Genomic DNA, 27,281 nt, shown 5'->3' with positions numbered 1-27,281 from the left:
TCCATGGAGACACGTCTCCTCTCCCACTCAAGTCTTCTCTTCTTTGGGCTAAGCATCTCTAGTGCCCTCAATTGGTCCTTCAATTAAATATGTGTGTGCTCTAGTCTCTTCTCTGCTCATGACTCTCTATTGCCTACAGACTATCCTTGAGTGTTCTTGGTCTGTCATTAAATCTTAGCCATTCACAAAAGGGCATCAGGCCTTTCAGATACTTCTGGCCATGCATTGTGTGCTCAGACAGCATGAGTCTACATTTGGTACTCAGACTCACACTCTGTACTTTCCTTCCTCTGAACCGTTGTTTGGGCTATTTTCAGGATTTATACAGAACTTCTATATATGTTCTCATTTGGTCCAATAACACTAGGACTGAGAGATTATTTTACCCATTTAACAGATCAGGAGACTGAGACACAGATAGGGACTTGCTAGTAAGACACACAGCCAGTAACATTTTGAGACAGAATTTGAACATAGGTCTTTCTCCCTCTTAGGCTACCACTAGTCACTATGTCATGTCAGGCACTGTATCCATTGATGCTGCCAAAACACCTTCCAAAAAGTCCTACCATGGCCTTCATGCCCAGGAGAATGCTCACTGTTCCGTCATATTCTCCCCCCACTACAAAAGGTAGCTAGCTGACCTCAGATTTGTCACTGTCCTGGCCAGTGTCACTTGGCTTTACTGGATACAAATGGGAGGCTCACTCTTCCTCACATTAAACTTCCCAATGGAGACCCAGGGATGGAGTGCAAGCTCTACCAAAATAACAAGGAGAAAGGTCAAGGAAGCTGAAATATTTCTAACTTATGACTATCAATTTGGAAATTATTTTTAAGACAGCTGGCCATGGATGACCCAGGACAGAGGCCTGAAGATCCTCATGCATGTGCCCCAGTGATTGCTCTGGCATACATATCTCTCTCAGTGGCAAGGCCTTACTTCCAACTAGAGATAAGGAAAGGGCTCTCATTGGGCCATGAAGACTCTGGGAAAATTATTCCCCATTAGTTTAGATTCCCAGCATAAAACCATATCTGAGCTTGAAGATCACCTTCAACATTCTCATTCTTATCTTATAGGGTAGGAAACACCTAAGGAAAAGGGAGAGGCCAAAGCAGGGAATTCCAGAATCTTCTGTAAAGGGTAGGAACTACTTCCTGTGGACAAATCATGTCCTAGGCACCAGAGATGTTATTGTGGGTTTGAAATCTCCAGACCTGAACCAGGTCTGACCTGACTCCCAGCCTGAGGCTCTTCCTTTTGTTCCCTGATACTAACTGATCCATTTCCACTCTCTGCCTTTCCTTTTCTTTCCTCTTCAGAATTAAAGTAATGTTTCCCTTTCTGAGCACAGTCTCCCTGTGGCCTGTCCCTAGTCTATCCACACCAACCTCTCCCAATATCCTTATCAAGCTGTCAAGGTAAGGAACACTGGCTTCCGAAAGCCCAGGCCAAGGAATCATAAACTCTTGGTGGTTTTGCCAAGCTATAAAGGCCTCAAATCCAAGCCCAGGTGCTGGATGAAGGGGTCTGTCATCCCCAGTCCTGCTTGCCTCAGCCCAGAAAGACTGAGCACCCGGGGCTTGGACCCCATGTGAATGTCTTTGTCAGTCACAGGAACTGAAGCTGAACTTTTCCTAAGGCCTGGAGGAGATGAGATCTGCACCAGAGAAAGGGGGGAGCTTTGCTATTGAAATCACAGGTTCTTGGTGTCTGGCCTCCAGCCTGCCAAGGTCTTAGACAGGCCACTTCCAAACCACTTATTTGGTTATAAGGTAAGAAAAAGAACCAACACAGTCATTTTCTGTCTATTCTCTGCGCAGGGCCAGTGTCCAAACCTACCATTGTCACCTCCAACATTACTGCAGTGGAGACCAAGGACTTCTCATTGACATGCCAGGCTACAGGTCAAATTCACACTTACCAGTGGTTCATAAACGGAGTTGCCCCAGCTGGTAGCAGGATACAGCTGTCGCCAGATAAGAGGACACTCACTCTCAGCAGGCTCACAAGAAGAGATAACAAAGGGCCATATGAGTGTGAAATCCGGAATCCATTTTATAGCAATAGGAGTGATCCATTCACACTGGATGTTGCCTGTAAGTATATTGCTTCTTCCTATATGTTGCATGCTTATAGCCTGGTGGTGTGTTCCCAGAGGCCAGGCTAATTCAGTCCCTTCTCTGAGAACTAAAGAGCTAGGCTCTGATGTTCCCAAAACCCTTCATCTTTAGGGAGCCCAGATTGGCCTTGTCATGTGTTCTGGTGGAGGGTGGCCATCCAGAGTGCTGAACTGGAGAAAGCCCTAAGATCTTCCAAGTTCAGATCCAAACTGTAAAAGTAGAGGAGGAGCTGTGAATTTCCCAGCTCAAAGGAGCATCACAGTGGTCCCTGGTGATGGGTTACAGACTAGGAGATGCCCTTCTTTTCTGCCATAATCTAAATATGGAATCCTTCTTTTTCCCCCAGATGGCCCAGATATTGCCACAATTGACCGTATAAGCGATCAGTTCGCAATGGGGAACAATGTTACCTTGAGCTGTGTTGCTGATTCTAACCCACCAGCACAATTCACTTGGTTACAGAATGGACAATCTGTCAGCAACTCAGCCTCATTTTCTATTATTACATCCCTGAATCATATCGGAAACTATACCTGTATTGCAACTAACTCATTTACTGGCTTGACGCGCACTGCAAACAAGACTCTTATGATCTATGGTGAGTAGCTTGATTGGGCCCCCAACTTTGTGTTGGGCTCTCTCTTTCCCTGGCAGAAATAGACATGGAGAGAAATAGACATAAGTGATATTCTGCCTCCGTGGTCCCATGGCACATTGCATTGTGGTAGAAGGAACCTTGAACTCAGAATCATGAAACTTGGATTTAATCATTCCTCCTCTGTCTATTATCTGTGTGGTAAGTGTGTCTCCTCCTTTCACATCCTCAGCTTCTTCATCTGGAAAAGTGCATAATATTTGCTCTGTATATAATAGGATTTTATGTGGGGAAAGTACTTTTTACATGTTAGGCACAAAAACATGTGAATTGTCATCATCATCCTTGTTATTGATATTGTATTATTCTCTTCTGTCCCAGTAGCATACAACCTTCTTTGTGTCCCACCTTCTAGGACTGCAGTTTCAATGACTGCCCCATACTCTTTCCTTCAGTCCCTTTCCCTTGGTGCTGTGAAACCACGGAATATTTCTAGTCTTGGTTGGAGTATAAGCTCTGGTCATGCAATGGGGCTGGTCTTGGTCCTCTTTGGCAGGGAAATTCTGGAGATGGAAAGGAGAATGTAAACTTTGTCTGCTTTCACACATAGGGATTCACCATTGCTTCTATATTTTTCCTTTTTGTAGCGTAAAATGCCACATGGAAGCATGTCAGTTATTTAACCTGATTCTGATCTATTGACTTTAGCCTCCAGTAACTGTTTCCACTGTAGAATTCCTGCTGCCCAATTAATTCACTGGTCTGACTTTCCTATGTACAGATGACAGACCCTCCATTCCCATAATCACACTAATGGCAGCAGGACCATAGAGAGGTCATCTCTGGCCTTAGTTTCCTTTTATTTCATGCAGCTTTATTGTTATAATTCTTAGGGGTATCCCAGCTTCCTGTCTCTGACTCTGGGTATATTCTGAATGGAGAGCAGGGGGAGAAATAGAATTTTGATGTGTGGAAGTGACCTCTGGAAAGTCAGATACCAACAGCATATACTTTACAGGAGGGATGACTTTTTATTGGGCTAAATCTGTACATAAGGATGCTTAAAGCACACATTTTAATTTAGCATATAATTATCTGTGTATCTTTTTTTTTTTGGTTAACGATTAAAGCTTCCTCAGAGGGGAGAGAAGCTTTAAGGTAGGAAGATAGAGATAGGATAGAAGTTTTAGATACCACAAGGGGGATGACGGAGTCAAATTAGAGATATGAGGTGGCAGGAATGAGTCTTTATTAATTTTCCATGAGCCACAGCTAAGCTCTGATCAAAGGACCCTTCCAAAGGCTTTTACCAGGCCAGAGATCCACATTTAATCCCACACAGGTCAGAGAGATGAAAGAGAGATAGAGAAGATTTAAAGATGGAGCTTGGCCAGAGGCCAAGTCCTGCCAGGACAGCCATCAGCTAGCCTGAAAGAGAGAGAGAGAGGCAGAGCTTGCTGGGCTATATATAATCTTTGATATGCAAATATACACAGTACACAGGGATGATGATCATTGGTTAATGACAAGGTATAGGTGTGGTTTCTCTTAACCAGGTGAGCACAAAGAAACCTGTGTTCCCACTTAACCTGGGGGAAGCTGGGGTCAAGGGTCAGAGGCTTTCCCAGCCATGTGCAATACTTAGCATGCTCAAGACTGAGCATGCTCTCTTCTAAGGCAATCTGTACATACCGACTGTTCCCCTTGCCCATAGCTAGGGGTGGACTGCTACAACTATTTCCCAATTACCTTTTGACCTGGTTCAGGCAGCACCTGGCAATGTTGCAGTCTATGTATTTGACACCTGTGTTTGAAAGGAACTTTTTCTTAATTTACTTTTTCCAATTAATCACAATCTATTTTCTGTTCCCCTTCTACCTTCTACCACTAATGAAAAAGAATATGTTTGGGACATGTATGGGTTGTGTCTGCCTATAGCCACAAATTAATATATTCTTAGTTGGACACCTGAAAAGGAGAGTTAGAAACTGAGGAAAAATGGGTAAAGGGGATATAGAGAAAGAGGGAATATAATAAAGGAAGAAAGACTCAGAGCCAGGAATTAAAGAGCTTGGGATCCAGCCTGTGTGCTCCTCTGGTGATGGAGAGAGAGAGAGAGAGAGAGAGAGAGAGAGAGAGAGAGAGAGAGAGAGAGAGAGAGAGAGAGAGTGAACTACATATTTCCTCAATCTTTTACTGGAGGATAAAGCAATGGGGAATGGGAGGTAGCTAATGTTCATGTGACATGGCATAAGACTTAATATCGGCTCACCTGACAACTACAAGATCAAAGAGGAGTAGATTAACTCAGCATATGACCTTGTATGGAATCTGGTCTGGCAAGGTGGGAACTAGGACAATGTGGCAGCCTACCCAGGAATTCTTCTGACCTTTGGGATGTAGATTTGAAGAGTAGTCAAAATTAATAGAGTACCTATTAAATACAATGATCAAGAACTAATATATCTGTGAATATGATACCTGAGCACATAGGTTGCAATATTAATATATTAGTAATTCTTTCAAGATTAAAATACTCATGTGGACATATCAAGGTAAAGTAATTCTCAATCTCAATAAATATCTGTTGCAACATACAGCCTGAGTCCATCCTATTTCTGAATTGAGGCAGCTGATTTCATAGCAAGTCTGTAGCTTTTTGTAGGAAGTGAGTAACTTATTATCATGGGTCTTCTGCAGTCCTTGTCAGCCACTGCATTGATCAGAGGTCCCAAGTTTTTCAAAGTTCTTTGACTTCACAACACTATCGTTATTGTATAAATTACCTTCTTGTTCTACTCACTTCATTCTGCATCAGTTTAGACAAATCTTCTGAAGTTTCTGTTCTTGAACTCATTCCGTTCAATGTTCCTATGAGTGACTTGGCTCAAATGAAATAATATCTTTAAAGATCTTAGTAAATGGTGACCATTAATGTTCTAGTAATTCTGTAGACAAGCAGAAAGCATAATTTTGGACCTGGAAGGAAAATATAGAGAAAGAAAAAATTGGCATGATAGGGATGGTAAAAACAGATAGGATGTAGAAGTAGTTCAGGAAGCTGGTACAGTAGGTGGAATGTGATAATATGAATATTATTGGGAATTGATATCAGGTCCTATCCTGGAATACAAAATGTCAAAATCACAAAAAAAAATCGACCTCGATGGGGCAGTTACTAGTATACATGTCATAGAAAAAAGTTAAATTAATGTGGCATGGTTGATTTAAAAAAAGGGGAAATTGGATACAGATCATTAATGCCAAGTTAGATTTCATAAAGAGATCTTGGGGATGATTGAGAGAACCACAAAGTTATTATCTGTAGGAAAGGTAATAGAGTAGTTGAAAAAACATAATGCAAACTTTATTTTAACCCTTACCTATCAGACGTAGGATCAATACTATGCAATGGAAGTTAAGTGAGTGGCCCAGGGTCATATAGCTAGGAATTATTTGAGGTCAGATTTGATCCCAGAACCTCTGATCTCTAGGCCTGGCTCTCAATCCACTGAGCTACACAACTACCCCAACCACTAATGCCGTCTTAAGAGAAGCATGTCCATTTCCAAGAATAAGGAGATAGCTGCCCTTCTGTACTATCAGATGGCACTTTTACTATTGTATTTGGTTCTAGATAACACATTTTACAAGGGGCAACAGTGAACTGGGGAGTGTTCAGCCAGATTGCTGAGGGTTTGGGAGTCTCTGAAGATCAATTGAGGAACTACATATTAGAAAAAGGAATAGAAAGCTTTGGGGAGAGGCCTGATAGCAATATTCTGGACTCTTACGTGGAAGAGGATTTAGAAGTGTTCTGTGTGGCCACAGAGGGCTGAACTAGAATCATAGAGGCAAATGATGATGGAAAGCAAAACCCTTATGTGTGAGGAGAAATTGTTAACAAGTAATTATAGAGTCATGTACAACTCTTCCTGACTCCATTTCTTAGCAGAGATGCTGGAGGGGTTTGCACTCCTTGTCTAGCTCATTTTACAGATGAGAAAACTGAGGCAAAGATGGTGAAGTGACTTTCCCAGGGTCACACATCTATTGAGTGTCTGAGACCAGATTTGAACTCAGAAAGATGAGTTTTTTGACTCCAGACTCCATCCACAATATTTCCTAGCTGTAATTTAATCATTAATTAGAGCTTAATCCCCAAACCTGGCTCTATTTGGGGAAAAAAGCAAAAGTTCAGCTTGCTTCCCTCCCCCAATACTTAACCATTTCTCACCAATCCAAAGTTTTCTGCAGTGCGGTTGTAGCTTTGATCAGTCTTGATTACTGGTTCTGGTCAACATCTTGGTGTATTTTAGCCAATCTAAATAAACTATAATAACTTACTTAAGAATAGTTTAGGAAGAGTTAAATGTAAAGAGACTGAACAAAATGATAGTACATGTCAAACTGGAAAGAGTGAGAGAGAGAGAGAGAGAGAGAGAGAGAGAGAGAGAGAGAGAGAGAGAGAGAGAGAAGAGCAGGAGCAATTCCTTGGATTAACAAGGGGGCAGTTTCTGTTGGATCAGTTTCCCTTCTCCTTGGTTTCAACTTCCTTTCTCTGAGGGTTTCTCAATACCAGTCAATCTCAATGATAAATGACCTACAGGTCAGTGATTGATGATATCAAACAAAAACACATAATCTGGAGGGAAATTCCTTTTAACACTAATATCTCTTGACCTTTCTTCCATTTTCCCCTCTCTTTACCAATACTACTACTACTACTACAGCTCCAAACAATTTCTCAAATTAAAATATTACATAACCTAGTGTAGGAAAAAGACTCCTGAGAAAGATCCAACACTCCATAGGCTAGCTGAGTAGGAGAATAATAGTGTATATGGCTGAAGGACTAACTTTGAGGTAGTTGCATGTCAGTGATGAGGCTTGATGAGGGAGGGGGAAAGAAACCCTGGTGCCTGGGAAGTAATCTTATATTTTAAGAACCTCCAAAGACAACTCTTCTCTAAGTATCCCTTCTTTCTCAAGTAACTCAATTGCTCTGATTGAGACCTTAGTCAAATCATATCTGATACTTATTCAGGGACAACTACCATGTCCTTACAAAGTACAAATCGTTAGTATCCAATCCCTGCAAATAAATTTAAGAACCAACAGAGTTAGCCACCAGTGTGTTCTCCTAGTGGCTCCTTTGTTCTGAAAGACTTCTCCAATCTCCATTTCTGTATCTTTTCCAAATTTGGAGGCATGGACTTCCAAGGGCCATGTTCCTCCTTTACCTAACTTATGAAAGGCACCTGGGATTCTTCCCTCCCAGTCCTAGAGAGAAAGCCTTGCCCTATTCTGAGCCACAGAGTGGCAAGAGCCATCCAGCCCAATCTGGCCAAGTCAGACTTGCAGAAGAGGACTTGTTTCCCAGGAGTCATATTCTCACCCATACTTCACCACCTTGTTTTTGGCACTGTATGTGAGATGTGGGTGTCTTCCTTTGGTGAGTTTTCCTGCTACTAAGGAATCTCAATAAAGAGAAATCAGAAACACATGAAGAGTTTATGAATTAGGAGAAGTCTGAAATAGACTAATAAGGCACCTCTCCATGCCAGTCATCTAGTGCTAAAGTTGCTGGATCATGCAGGAATAGGAACATTGAGGAAGCATTTCCTTCCGAGAATGGTGGTAATTCTCCAGTTCTCAGGTCTCTCCCACAGCTTTCTCCTTTTAATGGTTTCTCTTTTTCTCACAACAAGATGAAAGGGCTCAGTGAATAGAGGGGACAGGCCTGGAGTCAGAAGGACCTAGCTTCAAATCTGTCCTTAGTCACTTTGTATCTCTGTTACCCTGGGCATTCCACTTACCCCCAAATCCCAAGCCCTTATGCTATTCTGCTTTAGAAACAATATTTAATATATATTCTAAAACAGAATTTAAGGGATTTTTTTTAATGTGAGACCCCTGGGCCCCAGAGCAAGAAATGAGGAAGAGGATGATGTGCAGTTCCTCTACCCACTTTACAAGACAGATATTCTACATTTGCTCTTTTTCTCCATAAAAATTTTCCAGGGTCAAGATGGTTTTTTTTGTTAACTCCTTTTGCCCCTTTAGGATTGGTATTCTTGCATGTTGGTGGTCATTGGTTTCTTAGCTTCTGTCTCAAGGGCTTTGCCTTGTGAGTATCTTTCCTTCCCTTTCTGAGGATTGAATGAGGGCAGGTAGATCTCTGTTGTTTTTTTTTTTTTATGTGTAGTTCCTGCTTCAAAGCATTTTTTCCTAAGGCTATCTTCCTCAGCTGTTGCTTCTTGTATTTTCAACTGCAACATGGGTTTTGCACTAAGTTCATCATCCTCAACTCTGCTTTGGCTACCCTTTTGGCTGCCCATTTGCTTCCCCTGCTGCAAGGACTGTGTTATTTAGCTTTGAGTCTCACTGCCAAGGCTAGCCACAGCCCTCAGGGGTATTCTGTGTTGCTCTCAGTCTTCCCCTGAGACTTTGGAAATTCTCCTGGCCCTGGCATTAACTGTGGTTCAGTATTTGATGTGGGGGAAAGTGTGGTCAACTAGTGCTTTGATTTGAGCAGTTTCTTTTCTTTATGGCATAGGAATCCTCACTCACTGCCTACCTTTCACACTGTGACCAGTGGGAGAGTGCCTTTATTTCTCTGGTTCTGATTTTTGTCCTTTTGAGATGCTTTGTTTTTTGTTTTTTTTTAACCCTTACCTTCCGTCTTGGAGTCAATACTGTGTATTGGCTCCAAGGCAGAAGAGTGGTAAGGGCTAGGCAATGGGGGTCAAGTGACTTGCCCAGGGTCACACAGCTGGGAAGTGTCTGAGGCCAGATTTGAACCTAGGACCTCCCGTCTCTAGGCATGGCTCTCAATTCACTGAGCTACCCAGCTGCCCCCTTGAGATGCTTTGTAATGATTGGTTAGAAGGAGATTCAGAGAAGCTCCTGCTATGCTGCCATCTTGGCTCTTCCCCTGTTGGTTTCTAACTGCTTCCCCTCTGGTTCTCCTGGTCATTCCCACTTCAATGGCTCACCTATTGAGATCAGCTTTATCCCTTACCCCCAGGGAATTGACCTAAACTGAGTAATCTTCTATGCACAGAGAAATGAAATGATACTAATTACAAGAGTTTCCAGATGCCCAGCATTTTAAAGTCTACTAAGCAATATAGCATCTCATTGTGTTCTGTAACAGTTAAAAGAGTGGTCTGGTATAAACTGTGGCAGTTAAAAGAGTGGTTGGCTTAAATTGTGACCGCAGAAAATATGGTTTCAGTACAGTGTCTTGATTTAAATCAAATATAAAGTGGTCGCCAGGGAAAAATTCCCATATATGAAATATACCCAAGTCAGCTGGGTTTTATAGAGATTTTAATTAATACAAATGAGGAATTAAAGAAAGGGAGAGAGAGAGAGAGAGAGAAAGGAAATAATGAGAAAAAGGCTAGGCCAGCTTAGGCTAACCTTAAGAGAGATCAGTCAGTCTTTTATCAACTCACCACAAGATCTGTCCAAAGCAAGATTTTAGTGTTCAGAGAGACAACAGTTCAGCTTCAGCTAGCTCAATCAAGTTCAGCCACCATTCAGCCTTTCCCAGTTCAATCTCTCCAGCTGATTCCTTCCAGCTGAATTTCCCCAGAGCCCTTTCTGAGCTCCTTTTAAAAGCGAATTTTCTTCTATGTCACCTCCCCTATGTTCTTACAACTACTAATCACTGTAGACGATTTAGAAAGGACAGACCATTCTTAATTCACACCTGAGTAGACTAAACTTTGAGTAATTCACACCTGAGTAAGTTCTCACCTCTTTGCTCCTTGCAAGTTTACAAGTTGTCTGACCTTTATAGGTATTTAGCACCTTTTTGAATTAGATCTAAAAATAGGCACAGCTTAAGGGTTTTTGCCTTACTATAAGTATGGGTTAAGTACTTTTCATTGTTCAGCAAGGAGTTTACAACTTTATCTTCCCCTAAGGCATGCTTAAGTATGGGTGAAGTAGAGTTCCCACTTCCTGATCTAAGTCCCTTCATTGTTTAAAATGGGGAATGGTCTTAACCAAGTGTTCTGAAGTAGGGTCTGAGAATTTTTAAGATTCACAATCCCCCCTGATGATCACTGGGTGACTAGTCTCCCCATTGATCATTTAACATAATCATCTTGTAGTCCTAAATGCACTTCTAACTATAGATATATACAATATTCAAATTTCTGAGAGGAAATTAGAGTAGTAAGGGAGGAAATAGAAAGAAAGAAAGCAAAACCAATGTTTTGCTAGGCACAATGACAGAAAGCCAAATTAGGGGCAGTCCCTTTTGTCATAAATGTGTACATTTACAATAAATGTTCAATTAAATTTTAGTTCAATCAACCATATCCAAAGTTCATTCTTGATCTTCTTGATGTAATAATGTATGTTTTTGCATCTTTCTGCAACAGTTCATTCCCTGGATTTAGGAGTTAGCAAGCTTCTTATTGAAGATCTTTTCTAGAACAAAAATCAAAATCTTGGATTTTAAATTAAAATACAGTTCCAAAGCACAAGCATTATCTTCATTTGAATGATAAGGCTGATATGTAGTACTGGATGAATGCCAAGCCCTCCTCCCTCCTTCCCCATCTCCCACATTACTAATCCTATTCTTATCAGTCCACTGGTACATGCATGCATGCATGCATGCATGCATTCATTCATTCATTCATTCATTCATCTAACTGACCTGGGCCACAACTGGCCATTCACCTCTATCCCACAATATTTTTCACCCACTTTCTCAGCAAAAAGTCCCTAGGCTATGGACTTGAGATACAGGAAAATGACTCAGTCCCTGCCCCCCTTCCAGGAGTATGTCCCAAACTAGAGGAACCAAAGGAAGAAAATGACTGAGACAGCCAGTATTGTTCAGAATCACAAAATTTCCCTTTCAGAAAAGGAAAAATTGTTGTTCAGTTATTTCGGACATGTCTGTGTCTTCATGACCCTATTTGGTGTTTCTTACCAAAAGTTATGAAGTGTTTTGTTATTCCCTTCTTCAGCTTATTTTACTGATGAGAAAACTGAAGCAAACAGGGTTGATTGTGTACTGAGGATGCCAGGTGTAATGAAGGTTGTTGGTTAAGCACAAAGCATTAGCAATCATGAGAATAATCTGTGATGTGATGCCAGGACCATTATCATTTTGATTATGTGATCTGGGATATCCAATCTTAGGAATTACCTCATTAAGAAGGGCTTTTATTACTTTCTGCCTTTTTTGTTCTTCTGGGCAATGCCTCCAACTATTCAATAAAGGCAACTACAAAAAATTAGGACCCTGTATCTTAAACCTTTTGCAAGATTGTAGGTAGATGATTCTATTTGCCAATTTATCCCAGGACCTCAATGGAATGGAAATCTCAAACTTCCTTCCAAACTCCAAATTCTTTATATTTTTACTTATAACAGTTTTTTAAAATTTTGCATTCCCACCCTCCTACCTGGTCCTGACCCATTGTGAAGACAAAAAATGTGATGTCCTTTGTACATATGAAATTATGTAAAACATATGTACATATTATCCACTTTGTAACAACAACACAAAAGCCAAGAAAAAAGAAATTGAAAGAAGTATTGTTTATACAACATTTAGACACCATCAGATCTTTCTCTGGAGGTAGAGAGTATATTTCTTCATCATAAATCCTTTGAAAATGTCTTAGATCAATGTATTGATCAGGATAGCTAAGTCATCAGTCTCTTGTGAAAGATAGGATTAACTCTCCTCTTGTCTATTTTTTTTTTATCTTTTAAAAAAATGTTGCTTTATTTAACTTAAAGAAATAGCACCATATGGAAATTATTTCCATTCAAACATGTTTTTATATTTTTCTACATAATATTTACAAACATGATTTGTAGCCAGTTCTGGAGTAAAACATAACTTGAGTGTGGCGAATGTAAATATTTAGGATTTAAGTCTTATAGCTACTGAAATATTTCATGGAGTTATATTTTAAATTTTATATAGTCAATTTAGAACATTATTTCTTGGTTACAAGAATCATATCCTTTCCCTCTTTCTACTTCCTCCACCCCTTCCTGTAGCTGAAATGCAATTTCACTGTGTTTTATATGTGTTCTTAATAAGAACCTATTCCCATATTGTTGATGTTTGCACTAGGGTGATCATTTAGAGTCTACATGCCCAATCATATCCCCTTCCATCAATGTAATGAAACAATTCTTTTTCTTCTGTGTTTCTGCTCCCACAGTTTTTCCTTCGAATATGGATAGTTTTCTTCCTCATAGATCCCTCCGAGTTGATCAGGATCACTGCATTTGGAACTAATGGAGAAGTCTATTATATTTGATTGTACCACAGTGTATCAGTCTCTGTGTAAAATGTTCTCCTGCTTCTGCTCCTTTCACTCTGCATCAATTCCTGGAGGTCATTCCAGTTCCCATTGAATTCCTCCAGTGTATTATTCCTTTGATCACAATAGTATTCCATCATCAACATATACCACAATTTTTTCAGCCATTCCCCAATTGAAGGGCATCCCCTCATTTTCAAAATTTTTGCCACCACAAAGAGTGCAGCTATGAATATTCTTGTACAAATTTTTTTTCCATATTATCTCTTTGGGGTATAAACCCAGCAGTGTTATGGCTGGATCAAAGGGCTGACTGTTTTTTAGTGTCCTTTCTGCATATATCGAAATTGACCTCCAGAACAGTTGGATCAATTCACAACACCACCAGCAGGGCATTAATGTTCCAATTTTGCCACATCCCCTGCAACATTCATTACTTTCCTTTGCTGTCATGTTAGCCAATCTGCTAGGTGTGAGGTGATACCTCAGAGTTGTTTTGATTTGCATCTCTCTGATTATAAGAGATTTAGAACACTTTTTTTTCCTGTGTTTATTAATAGTTTTTATTTTTTATATGAAAATTGCCTATTCATGTCCCTTGCCCATTGATCAATTGGAGAATGGCATGATTTTTTTGTACAACTTATTTAGCTCTTTATAAATTTGTGTAATTAGATCTTTGTCAGAGGAGTTTGTTATGAAGATTTATTCCCCTAATTTGTTGCTTCCATTCTAATTTTGGTTACATTGGTTTTGTTGGCACAAAACCTTTTTAGTATAATATAATAAAAATTATTTACTTTCCATTTGTGATTCTTTCTAACTCTTGCTTTGTCTTAAAATCTTTGCTTTCCCAAAGATCTGATATATACATACTATTTTGTGTTCACCTAATTTACTTATATTTTCCTTCTTTTAACATTCATGTCATTCACCCATTCTGAATTTTCTTGGTTTATGGTTTGAGATGTTGATCCACACCCAATCACTCCCATATTGTCTTCCAATTTTCCCAGCAATTTTTGTCTAAAAATGGATTTTGGTCCTCAAAGCTGGGATCTTTGGGTTTATCATAGACAGTCTTGCTGAGGTCCCTTACCCCAAGTCTATTCCACTGATTCTCCTTTCTGTCTCTTAGCCAGTACCATTTTGCTTTGATGACCCCTGATTTATAGTATTGTTTGAGATCTGCTACTTCTAGGACATCTTCCTCCACATTTTTTTTTCATTATTTCCCTGGATATCCTTGATCTTTGGTTCTTCCAAACGAACTTTGTGATGTTTTTTCTACTTCAATAAGCAACTTTCTTGGTAGTTCCATGGGTATGGCACTAAATAAGTTTGGGTAGGATTGTCATTTTTATTATGTTAACTCATCCTACTCATGAGCAGTTAATGTTCTTCCAATTATTTAGATCTAGTTTTAATTTTGTGGAAATTGTTTTGTAGTTGTGTTCATACAGTTCTTGTGTTTGCTTTGGCAGATAGATTCCTACATATATTATATTGTGTAGGGTGATTTTAAATGGAATTTCTCTTTCTTATTCTTGCTGTTGAGATGTATTGGAAATATATAGAAATGCTGATAACATATGTGGGTTTATTTTGTATCATGTAACTTGGGTAAAATGGTTGATTATTCCCACTAGCCTTTTAATTGATTCTCTATGATACTTTAAGTAGACCATCATATCATCTGCAAAGAGAGATAGCTTGATCTCCTCATTGCCTATTTTAATGCCTTCAATGTCTTTTTCTTCTCTAATTGCTACTGCTAGTGTTTCTAGTACAATGTTAAATAGTAGAGGTGATAATGGGCATCCTTATTTCACTTGTGCTCTTATTGGGAATACATCTAGTTTATCTCCATTGCAGATGATGTTGGCTAATGGTTTTAGATATATACTGTTTATTATTTTTAGGAAAGGCCCTTCTATTCCTATACTTTCTAGTGCTTTCAGTTGGAATGAGTGTTGTATTTAGTCAAAGGCTTTTTCTGCATCTGTTGTGATAATCATGTGATTTTTGTTGGTTTGCTTGTTGATATGGTCAATTATGTGGATGATTTTCCTAATATTAATCTGGTATGAATCCCAACTGATCATAATGAATAACCCTCAGGATCAGTTGCTGGAGTCTTTTTGCTAGTATTCTATTTAAGACCTTTGCATCTATGTCCATGAAGGAGATTAGTCTATAGTTTTCTTTCTCTGTTTATGATGTGCCTGGCTTTGGAATCAGTACCATAATTGTGTCATAAATGGAATTTGGTACAACTCCCTGTTTGTTTATTACATCAAATATTTTGTATAATATTGGGATTAGTTGTTCTTTGTATGTTTGATATAACACACTTATAGAACCATCAGGCCCTGTGGATTTTTTCTTAGGGACATTTGTGATGCCTTGTTCAATTTCTATTTCTAATACAGGATTATTTAAGTATTCCAATTCTTTTTCTGTTTTTGCTTTCACTGGCTTTGGTATCAAAAATATATTTGGATCACAAAAGGAATTTGGTGGGATTCTTTCTTTACCTATTTTTGAAAATTCTTCCCTTCCATCTTGGAATCAATTCTGAGTATTGGTTCAAAGTAAGTTGAGAAGTAAAGGCTAGAAAAAGGGGGATAATGACATGCCCGTGGTCACACATCCAAAGTATCTGAGGCCAGATGTGAACCCTGGTCCTCCTGAATCTAGGCCCTGCTATCTACTGATCACCCCATAGCCCTCATTGCCTAGATTTTTAAGATTGTTTAAATAGCATTGAGATTCATTGTTCCTTCAGTGTGGTAATTCACTGGTATATCAATCTGATCCTGGGGACTTTTTCATAGAGAACTCATTTGTGGTTTCTTCAATGTCTTTTTCTAAGATTGAGTTGTTTAAATATTCTATTTATAATTCTGTTAATCTGAGCAATTAATCTTTTTTGTAAGTATTCATCTATTTTACTTACATTTCAATTTTGCTGGCACATGATTGCTCAAAATAAGTGCTCAAAATTTCCTTAATTTCAACTTCATTGCTAACTCATTCATCCTTTTCATTTTTGCTATTGGTTATAATGTTTTCTTCTATCTTTAATCAAATTAACCAATGCTTCATCTATTTAATTGTATTTATATTTTAAAAACCAGATCCTAGTATAATTTAATTCTGTTTTTTATTTTCTTTTGATTTTATTAAACTCTCTTTTTGATTTTCAAGATTTCCTGTTTAATTAGACATTTCCTGATCTTTCCAGGGAACTGAAGTCAGTTGTATCCAGAGACAGCCCTAGAGAGTTTAAGATGCCCTAGATCACATTATGTGTCAACTGCTACTCTGAAACTTTTTGTACTAATGAGTCCTTCCTGTACTGGTAGTTCCACCTAGTGGACAGAAGGAGACCAATAGCAAGAGAGGAATATCTGAGGCCAGGGATGATTGAGCCAGCCTGATTTCCATCTGATTATAGAGGGGCAAATGTTGGAGCCCTTCCTCACCCAAGAAAGGATTGGGTTGGATGTGAGCCTGTTTATGCGTCTCATAACTATTGCAGAGTCAGTCCAGGAATCCTCTTCAGATCAGTTTTGCAAAGCATCCCAAATCATTTTTGGAAGAGAAATGAGAAGGGAGTCAAGTCCATTAAAACTGTTTGCTGTTTGGCCTGTGTAGTCAAGGAAAACCCATAGACCAGTTTCCTTGAGATACAGCTTGCTGAAAACTCTCCTCCATCTCTCTTTATCTCTAGACTACCCTATCCCTGATCCCTTTGCTGCCTCTCCATTCTTTTTGGCTCTGTCTTCTTAAATCTTATTTCCTTAATTTTGGGGCTACATCAATCTAGGTCTACCACATCTTCTAAAAACAGAAAAGTAAAGACTTTTTGCTTGAGAAAGAAGTTGGGAAAAAAGGAGGTACAATGAATAACCCTGAAAAGAACAATGAGATCCATATCAGTAAATATTGTGTGAAAGGCAAGCTTGGGGAAGGGAGGGAGACCAGGGGCCTAGAGAAGGTCAAGAAATAGAGGAATCATCTTCATTTTTCTCCCACATTTCTGGAGGCAGACTAGGAGAAATAAGAGTCAGAGGCCACACAATCCTACTCGCCTATCTTTCTAACAAAATATAGTAGAGTTCTCAATTAGTCACCAGGATTCCAATCATAATCCCTGCCCCTTCTGAAAAAGAAGCCATTACCTCCTCTGAAGAGCTGATCTGCAGGGGCAGCTGGGTAACTCAGCGAATTGAGAGCCTGGCTGTGGATCAGGAAATCTTGGGTTCAAATCTTGCCTCAGACACTTCTTAGCTGTGTGACCTTGAGCTAGTTACTTAACCCCCATTGCCTGGCCCTTCTGCCTTGGAAACAATACAGAGTATTGATTCTAATGCAGGAGGTAAGGGTTTTAAAAAAGAGTTGTTTTGTGATAGACAAGAGATAAAAGGGTACCAGAATGTTGCTGTAAGGAGAAAAGATACTGACACATTAGGAAATAGTCCCTCCCTGATCAATGTAACCACTGAGCATCCCCTGGCAGGGGCATCAAACCCATTATAACTTGACCAGTCTTTGGAGACATGTCTCCCCTCCTCCTCAAGTCTTTTCTTCTTTGGGCTAAGCATCTCTAGTGCCCTTAATTGGCCCTTCAATAAAATATGTGTGTGCTCATGTCTCTTCTCTATGACTCTCTATTGCCTACAGACTATCCTTGAGTGTTCTTGTTCTGGCATTAAACCTTAGCCCTTCAGAAAATGGCAGCAGGCATTACAGATACTTCTGGCCATGCATTGTGTGCTCAGACAGCCTGAGTCTACATTTGGTACCCAGTCTCACACTCTGACTTTCCTTCCTCTGAACCTTTGTTTGGGCTCTTCTTGGGATTTATACACAGCTTTTATATATGGTCTCATTTCATCCAACAACACTAAGAGGGAGAGACTATTTTACCCATTTAACAAATCAGGAGACTGAGACACAGATAGGGACTTGCTAGAAAGTCGCACAACCAGTAACATTTTGAGACAGAATTTGAACTCAGGTCTTTCTCACTCTTAGTCCAACACTAGTCACTATGTCATGTCAGTCACTGGATCCATTGATGCTGCCAAAACACCTTCCAAAAAGTCCTACCATGACCTTCATGCTCAGGAGCATGCTCACTGTTTCTTCATATTCTCCCCCCACTACAAAAGGTGGCTAGCTGACCTCAGATTTGTCACTGTCCTGGTCAGTCTCACTTGGCTTTACTGGATACAAATGGGAGGCTCATTCTTCCTCACCTTAAACTTCCCAGTGGAGACCCAGGGATGGAGTGCAAGCTCTACCAAAATAACAAGGAGAAAGGTCAAGGAAGCTGAAATATTTCTCACTTATACCTGTAAAATTGGAAATTAATTTTTAGACAGCTGGCCATGGATGACCCAGGAAGGAAGCCTGTTGATGATCCTGGATGTGCCCCAGGGATTGCTCTGGCACACTGTGAATCTTAAAAATTCTCAGACCCTACTTCATAACACTTGGTTAAGACCATTCCCCATTTTAACAATGAAGGGACTTAGTCAGGAATGTGAGAACTCTACTCCACTCATTCTTAAGCATATTTTAGAGGAAGATAAAGTTGTAAACTCTTTACTGAACAATAAATAAGTACTTAACTCATACTTATAGTGAAACAAAAGCCTTAAGCTAAGTCCATCTTTAGGAAGGTGCTAAGTACCTATGAAGGTCAGGCAACTTGCCAACTTGTAAGGGACAAGCCTTAACAAAAGAGGTATGAGGTTTTAGTCTACTCAGGTGTGAAATAAGAATGGTTTGTCCTTTGGAAAATGTCTACTGTGATTGGTAGATGTGAGAACTTAGGGGAGGTGACATAGGAGAAAATTCTCTTTAAAAGGAAATCAGAAGCTGAGAGAAAAACTCTCTCTGAGGACCTCTCTCTGAAGAGGTTTCATATGGCCAAAGATGAATGGGAGAGAGGCAGCTTGCCAGAGCTGCCTTGAAGGGCTTGGTGGCTGAACTTAGATGGAGATTGAGCTGGCCAAAGGTGAACTGGTATCTCTCTGAACACTAGAGTCTTGCTTGGGACAAATCTTGTGGTGAGTGTAAAGATTAAAATTTAGGGGAGATGGGGAGACTGAGGCAGGTAGAAATTAGTTTCTCTCTGCAAGAAGTATTATATTTTTTAAAGGTTTATTAAAGGATTAAAGATTAAAGAATATACAAGTAAGAAACATGTGCCTAGGCCAGAGGCCTAGACAAAATAACCTCACATCACGCAAGAGACGCTCCTGCTGCAAAACGGAAGTCCAAAAGCCCCAAGCCCCCCTCAAAAGCTTTTGAATCAGCTTAAATCCCTTCTCGATCTCGGCCCAGGTGAGATTACAAGGCATTCTGGGGAAGTGGAGCAAAGGCTCATGGGGATTGTAGTCCTGTATCTGAGTCTATTTTTTACATGAGTGATAAAAGACTGACTGATCTCTCTCTTAAGGCTTAAAAGCCTAGGCTGGCCTAAGCTGGCCTATCTCATTTCTCATTGTTTCCTCTTATTCTCTCTCTTTCATTAATTCCTTATTTGTATTAATTAAAATCTCCATAAAACCCAGCTGACTTGGTTATATTTAATATGTGGGAATTTTTCCTGGGTGACCACTATATTTTTGATTTGAAAACATATCTTTGAGGTCACAGTTTAAGGCAACCACTCTTTTATCTGTAACAGTTTATGCCAAACTCCTTTAATTATTACAACACATACCTCTCTCAGTGAGGTATTTTAACTTCCAACTAGAGATCAGGAAAGGTCTCTCCTTGGACCATAAAGGCTCAGGGAAATTTAGTCCCCATTAGCTTAGATTCCCAGCATAAAACCTCATGTGAGCTTGAAGATCACCTTCAACATTCTCATTCTCATCCTGTAGGGCAGGAAACACCAAAGGAAAGTAAAGATCCCAAAGCAGGGAATTCTAGAATCTTCTGTAAAGGGTATGGACATCCTGGGGGAAAATCATGTCCTATGCTCTAGAGATGCTATTGTGGGTTCAATATATCCAGACTTGAAACAGGTCTCACCTGACTCCCAGCCAGAGGCTCATCCTTTTGTATCCTGATAAGAACTGATCTATTCCCACTCTCTGCATTTCCTTTTCATTCCTCGACAGAGTTAAAGTAATGTTTCCCTTTCTGAGCACAATCTCCCCATGGCCTGACTTTAGTCTATCCACACCACCGGCTCCCAATATCCTTATCAAGCTGTCAAGGTAAGGGACCCTGGCTTCTGGAAGTCCAGGCCAAGGAATCATAAACTCTTGGTGGTTCTTCCAAGTTAGAAAGGCCTCAAATCCAAGCCCAGGTGCTGGATGAAGTGGTCTATCATCCCCAGACCAGCTTGCCTCAGACCAGAAAGACTGAGCACCAGGGGCTTGGACTCCATGTGAATGTCTTTGTCAGTCACAGAACTGAAGAAGAACTTTTCTTAAGGCCTGGAGGAGATGAGATCTGCACCATAGAAAGGGGTGTCTTTGCCTTTGAAATCACAGGTTTTTAGTCTCTGGCCCCCAGCCTTGCCAAGGTCTTAGACAGGCCACTTCCAAACCACTTATAAGGTTATAAGATAAGAAAAAGTACGAATACAGTAATTTTCTGTCTATTCCCTGCACAGCACCACTGTCCAAACCTACCATCATCACCTCCAACAATACTGCAGTGGAGACCAAGGACTTCTCAATGACATGCAATGCTACGGGTCAAATTCACGCTTACCGGTGGTTCATAAATGGACTTGCCCTAGGTGGTAACAGGATACAGCTGTCGCCGGATAAGAGGACACTCACTATCCGCAGTCTCAGAAGAACGGAAAACAAAGGGCCCTATGTGTGTGAAATCGAGAACCCATTGTTTAGGAAAAGGAGTAATCCATTCACACTGAATGTTACCTGTGAGTATATTGCTTCTTCCTATATGGTGCCTTCTTATAGCCTGGTGGTGTGTTCCCAGAGGCCCAGGCTAATTCAGTCCCTTCTCTGAGAGCTAAAGAGGTAGGCTCTGAGGTTCCCAACCCCCTTCATCTTTAGGGAGCCCAAACTGGCCTTGCCATGTGTTCTGGTTGAGGGTGGCCAGCCAGGGTGCTGAACTGGAGAAAGCCCTAAGATCTTCCAAGTTCAGATCCACACTGGAAAAGTAGAAGATGAGTTGTGAATTTCCCAGCTCAAAGGAGGATCAGGGAGACACAGTGGTTCTTGGTGATGGGTTATAGACTAGGAGATGCCCCCTTATTTCTGCCATAATCTCAATATGGAATCCTTTTCTTTCTTCCAGATGGACCAGATAACGCCACAATTGTACATTCAGCCAATGAGTACCCTACTGGGGCAAATATTACCTTGAGCTGTGTTGCTGATTCTAACCCAGCAGCACAATTCACTTGGTTACACAATGGACAAACTGTCAGCAACTCATCCACATTTTCTGTTATTGCATCCCTGAATCATGCTGGCACTTATACCTGTACTGCATCTAACTCATTCACTGGTTTGACGCGTACTGCAACCAAGAATATTATAATCTATGGTGAGTATCTGGATTGGGCCCCCAACTTTGTGTGGGGCTCTCTCTTTCCCTGGCATGACAGAAATAGACAAAAGTGACACTCTTCCCCCCCTCCCCTGGTCCCATGGCACAGTGCATTGTGGTAGAAAGAGCCCTGAGCTCAGAATCATAAAACTTGGATAGAATCCTTTCTTTTCTGTCTACTCTCTGTGTAGTAAATGACTCCTCCTTTTGAGGCCTCAGTTTTTTTATCTGGAAAAATGAATTACATTTTCTCTGTATATAATAGCATTCTATGAGTAAAGGTCCTTTTTATATGGTAGGTATAAAAAGCATGTGAGTTGTCTTCATCATCCTTGTTATTGTTATTGTATTATTCTCTTCTGTCCTAGTGATATACAACCTTCTTCATCTCCCAAATTCTAGGACCGCAGGTTCAATGACTGCCCAATACTCTTTCCTTCAATCCCTTTCCCTTGGTGCTGTGGAACCACGGATTATTTCTAGTCTTGGTTGGAGTATAAGCTATGGTCATGCAATGGGGCTGGCCTTGATTCCCCTTGGTAGGGAAATTCTGGAGATGGAAAGGAAGATATAAACATTGTCTCCTTTCACACAAAGAGATTCACCATTGGACATATATTTTCCTCTTTGTGGCATTAAATGCCACATGGAAGCATGTCTCTTGTGAAGCCTGGTTCTGATCTATTGGCTTTAGCATTCAGTAGCTGGATCCACTGTAGAATTCCTGCTGCCCAATTAATTCACTGGTCTGACTTTCCTATGTACAGATGACAGACCTTCCATTCCCATAATCACATTAATGTACAGCAGGACCATAGAGAGATCATCTCTGGCCTTAGTTTCCCTTTATTTCATGTATTTTTATTGTTACAAACCTTAGGGGTATCCCAACTTCCTGTCCCTGCCTCTAGGAATGTTCTGAATGGAGAGCAGGGGGGAGAGATAGAATTGTGAAGTGGGGAAGTGACCTTGGGGAAGTCAGACACCAACAGGATATACTTCAGAGGTGGAATGTTTTTTTATTGGCCTCAATCTGTACATGAGGATGATGAAAGCACACATTTTAAATGATCATATAATTATCTCTGTGTCATTTTCTTTTGTTAACTATTTTCCAATTACCTTTTCCCCTGGTTCATGCAGCACCTGAGAATGTTGCAGGTTATGTATTTGACACCTGTGGTTGAAAAGAGCTTTTTCTTAATTTATTTTTTTTCCAATTAACTAATATCTATTTTCTGTCCCCCTTCTACCTTCTACCAGTAATGAAATCTAAAATCTTTGGGACAGGTATGAGTTGTGCCTGCCTGTAGCCACAAATTAATATATTCCTAGCTGGACACCTGAGAAGGAGAGTTAGAAACTGAGAGAAAATGGGTGAAGGGGATATAGAGTAAGAGGAAATAGAACAAAGGAAGAGAGACTCAGAGACAAGGCTTCAAGAGCTTGGGATACAGCCTGTGTGCTCCTCTGATGGTGGTAGAGAGAAAGAGAGAGTGAACTATATATGTCCTCAATCTTTTATTGGAGGATCAAGGAATGGGGAATGGAGGTAGCTAATGATCATTTTACAAGGCACAAGACTTAACATTGGTTCAACTGACTACCACAAGAACAAATAGGAGGGGTTTATTCAAACATGTGACCTGGTATGGAATCTGGTCAGACAAGGTGTGAACTAGGACCCTATGGCAGCTTACCCGGGAATTCTTCTTATTTTTGGACTGTAGATTTGGAGAGTAGTCAGAATTAATACAGTACCTATTAAATGCAATGATCAAGACTAATAAGCCTATGAATCCGGTACATCAGCACATAAGTTGCAATATTTATATATTAATAATTGTTTCAAGATTAAAATACATGTATGATGCCGCATGGACAATCAAGGAAAACTAATTTCAGAGCTCAAAAAATATGTGTTGCAACTTACACCCTCAGTCCATCCCATTTCTGAAGAGAGGCAGCTGATTTCATAGGAAGTCTATAGCTTTTTGTTGAAAGTGAGTAACTTATTTCATCATGGGTCTTTTGCAGTTCTGGTTGGTCAGTGCAGTGATGAGAGGTCCCATGGGTTTCCAAGTTGTTTGCCTTCAGAACAATGTTGGTATTGTATATATTATCTCTTGGTTCTACTCACTTCATTCTGTATCTGTTCAGATAAATCTTCTGAAGTTTCTTTTCATGAACTCATTCTGTTCAATGTTTCTATGAGTGACTTGGATCAAATGAAATAATATCTGTAAAGAGTTTTGTAAATCATGACCATTAATGTTCTACTAATTCTATAGACAAGCAGAAGGCATAATTTTGAAACTGGAAGGAAAAAAAGAAATAATGAGAAAATTGGCAGGATAGGGATTGTTGAAACAGGTAGTATGCAGAAGTAGTTTAGGATGCTGGCACAGTAGACATAATGTGATAAGATGAATGTAATTGGGGATTGATATCAGGTCCTATCCTTGAGTAGAAAAAGTCCAAAACACAAAAAAGCATTGGCCTCGATGGGACAGTGACTGGTACCTATGCCATAGAAAAGAGTTGAAGTAATGGGGTATGGTTGATTTAAAAAAGGGGAAATTGGAGACAGACTATTAATGCCAATTTGGATTGCATAAAGAGATGTTGGGGATTATTGAGAGATCCACAAACTTATTATAAGTGGGAAAGGTAACAGGGTAGTTGAAAAAGCATAATGCATACTTTTTTTAACCCTTCCCTTTTAGCCTTAGAATCCATACTGTGCAATGGAGGTTAAATGAGTGACCTAGGGTTATATATCTTTGAATTATTTGAGGTCAGATTTCATCCCAGAACCTCTGATCTCTAGGCCTGGCTCTTAATCCACTGAGCTACACAACTACCCCAACCAATGCAGTCTTAAGAGAAACATGTCCATTTCCAAGAATAAGGAGAAAGCTGCCCTTCTGTACTATCAGATGGCACTTGGATTATTGTATTTGGTTCTAGATGACTATTTACAAGTGGCAACAGTGAACTGGGGAATGTTCAGCCAGATTGGTGAGGAGTCTGGAGTCTCTAAAGATCAATTGAGGGAACTACATATTAGAAAAATGCCTGGGACTTCTACTGAGTCACAATAGGGGGCTGCTAAAGAGTTGTAAGAAAGAAAGACTGCAACATTATCAAAGCAGGGATAATTAACATTTATTTTATGTAGCACACAAGGTTATCCTCAAGAAAAAAGGTTGGGGAGGTAAGATGAAGGCCTCAAAACAGTAGAAGTTCAGACCTCTGAATACCCTTCCTAATGGATCACAAACTGAATGCTCCCAGGGGATTGAAAATCAAACTTAACAACAAGTCTGAGCCAAGGAACCATCCTGCTGGACTTAATTCAAAAGGTACGCCCCCCTCCCCCCATAAAGCCAGAATCTGAGAACACTTAGGGTTAAGGGGAAGACTGAAGGAAGGTCCCAGGACCCATCCCCCCACCCACCCAGAGTGCTGAGATTCCAATGGCAGTGGGAAATTCTGGGTGGTCAAAGGTGCTGGTCTGAAAGGCATAACTTGCAAGCAGAGCTGTGCCAAGTTTAGAGTGTCCAACGGAGATGTCGGGGAAGGATCTAGAGAGGGAGCATAGACCTGGCAGCCTTGTCAGAGTGGTGGAGATCCTCCATATTTGTTCCAGTCTTCCAGGATGTTTTGGACTCAGAGCACACCCAGCCCAACTAAGCTGAACTTAATCTCATCAAAAGACTACAGAGTTCAGGGAAACCCAAGGTCCATATCCATCCTCATTGACTGCTGGACTTTAATGCAATCAAAAGCCTCCAGAGGTCAGGGAAGCTCAAACCCCACCAGAGGCTACACTGAGAGATCTCCTATTAAAGCTCCAAGAGGGGAGAGTGACAGAAGCCCCCAAAACCAAATAAAAAATGAGAGGAGTAAGAGCACAGACAAATATGGGGAGTAAAGAAGGGGTGAATTTCAGCAAACAACAGATAAAGAAGAAAGAAACTACAATAGACAGCTTCTACTCAGCAAATGGAACAGAGGGGGAGAGATCAGCAAACGATAAATCAGAAATCCCAGTGAATTGGATACAGGCTGTGGAAGAATTCAAAACACAATCAAAAGAAGCTGAAGACAACTGGGAAAATAACTTAAAAATTAAGATAAGTCATCTGGAAACAGAGGCACTTGAACTAAAATGAGAAAATAGTGTCTTGAAAGCCAAAATCAACCAGCTGGAAAATGAGGCAAAGGAGATGAAAGATGAGGCAAAGAAGATGAAAGATGGGACAAAGGAGGAGAAAGACAAGGTAACTAGGATGAAAGAAGACCTTCAAAGAAAATCAGATCAGAAGGAAAAGGAGGACCAAAAAGCCAGGGATGAAATTCAGTCTTTAAGAATCAGAATACAACAACTGGAATTAAGTGACCTCACAAGGCAACAGGACACTATAAAACTAAACAAAAAGAATGAAAAAATTGGGGAAAATATGAAGCCTCTCATTCACAAAACTGACAATTTAGAAAATCGTTTGAGAAGAGATAATTTAAGAATCATTGGTCTACCAGAAGACCATGAGAAAAGAAAAAGCCTGGACATAATACTACAGGAAATTACTCAGGAAAACTGTCACAATATCCTAGAACAAGAGGGGAAAGTGGAGATTGAAAGAATCCACAGATCACCTCCTGTATTTCATCCCCAACTGATAACACCCAGGAATGTTATAGCCAAATTTAAAAACTATCAGACCAAAGAAAAGATATTACAAGCTGCCAAGATGACACCATTCAGGTACAATGGAAACACAGTGAGGATAACACAAGATCTGGCTACATCCACACTGAAGGACTGAATGTCATGGAATATGATATTCTGGAAAGCAAAGAACTCTGGAACTAGGTCTACAACCAAGAATCAAATACCCATCAAAACTGACTATATTCTTACAGTGGAAAGTATGGTCATTCAACACAATAGAAGAATTCCAAGCATTTGTAAAGAAAAGATCAGACCTGAACAGCAAATTTTATGTCCAAGCATAGAACTCAAGAGAATCATCAAAAGGTAATTAAAAAAGAGGGGGAAAAGAAAAACAAAAAAAAAGAAGAAAAACATGTTTAAGAGACTCAATAAGTTAAAATTATATGTATCCCTATAATAAAGAGAGTTCATTGGTAACTCTTAAAAACTGTTGCTATCACATGGGCAGCTAGTAGAATTACACTTAGAGGGAACAGTGACAAACTGTATAGGATGAAAGGACAAGACACAATAGGTATATAGATATATGCATGCATAAATACATATACGTGTGTGTGTGTGTGTATACAACCAGACCTTAAAAAAAGAGGTTAATACTAAAAGAAACAGGAAAAGAAACAAATGGGGGTAAATTTATATGTCACAAAGAAGCTCATGGCAGGAGGGGAGAGAACATCGATACACTGGAAGGGTAAAGAGGGTGGAGATAGGAATTACTCATCTCTTATGTGCTTTGAATCTGACCTAAAGAGGGAAGAATAATTCAATTCATTGAGGCAGAGAATAGATTTGCACCCTATATGGAAATAGAAGGGTAAAAAATGGACTGGTGGTGAGGGAAAGAAATACAAGGGAGGGAGAGGGTGGGGGGGAAATTTAAAAAAACATTACAGGGGAAAATAAGGGGGGGTTAAAAAGGGAGGGGGGTAGAAAGGGAAGTAAAATAAGG

General features: G+C 40.0%; 1 protein-coding gene across 1 annotated transcript; it reads left to right on the top strand.

Moving 5' to 3' along the window:
- The first annotated feature begins 2,474 nt into the window (after positions 1 to 2,474).
- LOC130453971 (carcinoembryonic antigen-related cell adhesion molecule 5-like) lies at positions 2,475 to 26,695 on the top strand. Its single transcript, XM_056796426.1, has 3 exons — positions 2,475 to 2,725; positions 20,681 to 20,956; positions 21,337 to 26,695. Exons 1-3 carry the CDS (start codon positions 2,521 to 2,523, stop codon positions 21,663 to 21,665), a joined length of 810 nt encoding a protein of 269 aa, XP_056652404.1. The 5' UTR covers positions 2,475 to 2,520; the 3' UTR covers positions 21,666 to 26,695.
- The last annotated feature ends 586 nt before the right edge of the window (positions 26,696 to 27,281 follow it).

The sequence above is a fragment of the Monodelphis domestica genome, chromosome 4, assembly GCF_027887165.1.
Source record: "Monodelphis domestica isolate mMonDom1 chromosome 4, mMonDom1.pri, whole genome shotgun sequence".
Lineage (NCBI taxonomy): Eukaryota > Metazoa > Chordata > Mammalia > Didelphimorphia > Didelphidae > Monodelphis > Monodelphis domestica.
Note: the sequence above shows the minus strand (reverse complement) of the source record. Positions and strands in the feature narration are given on the sequence as shown.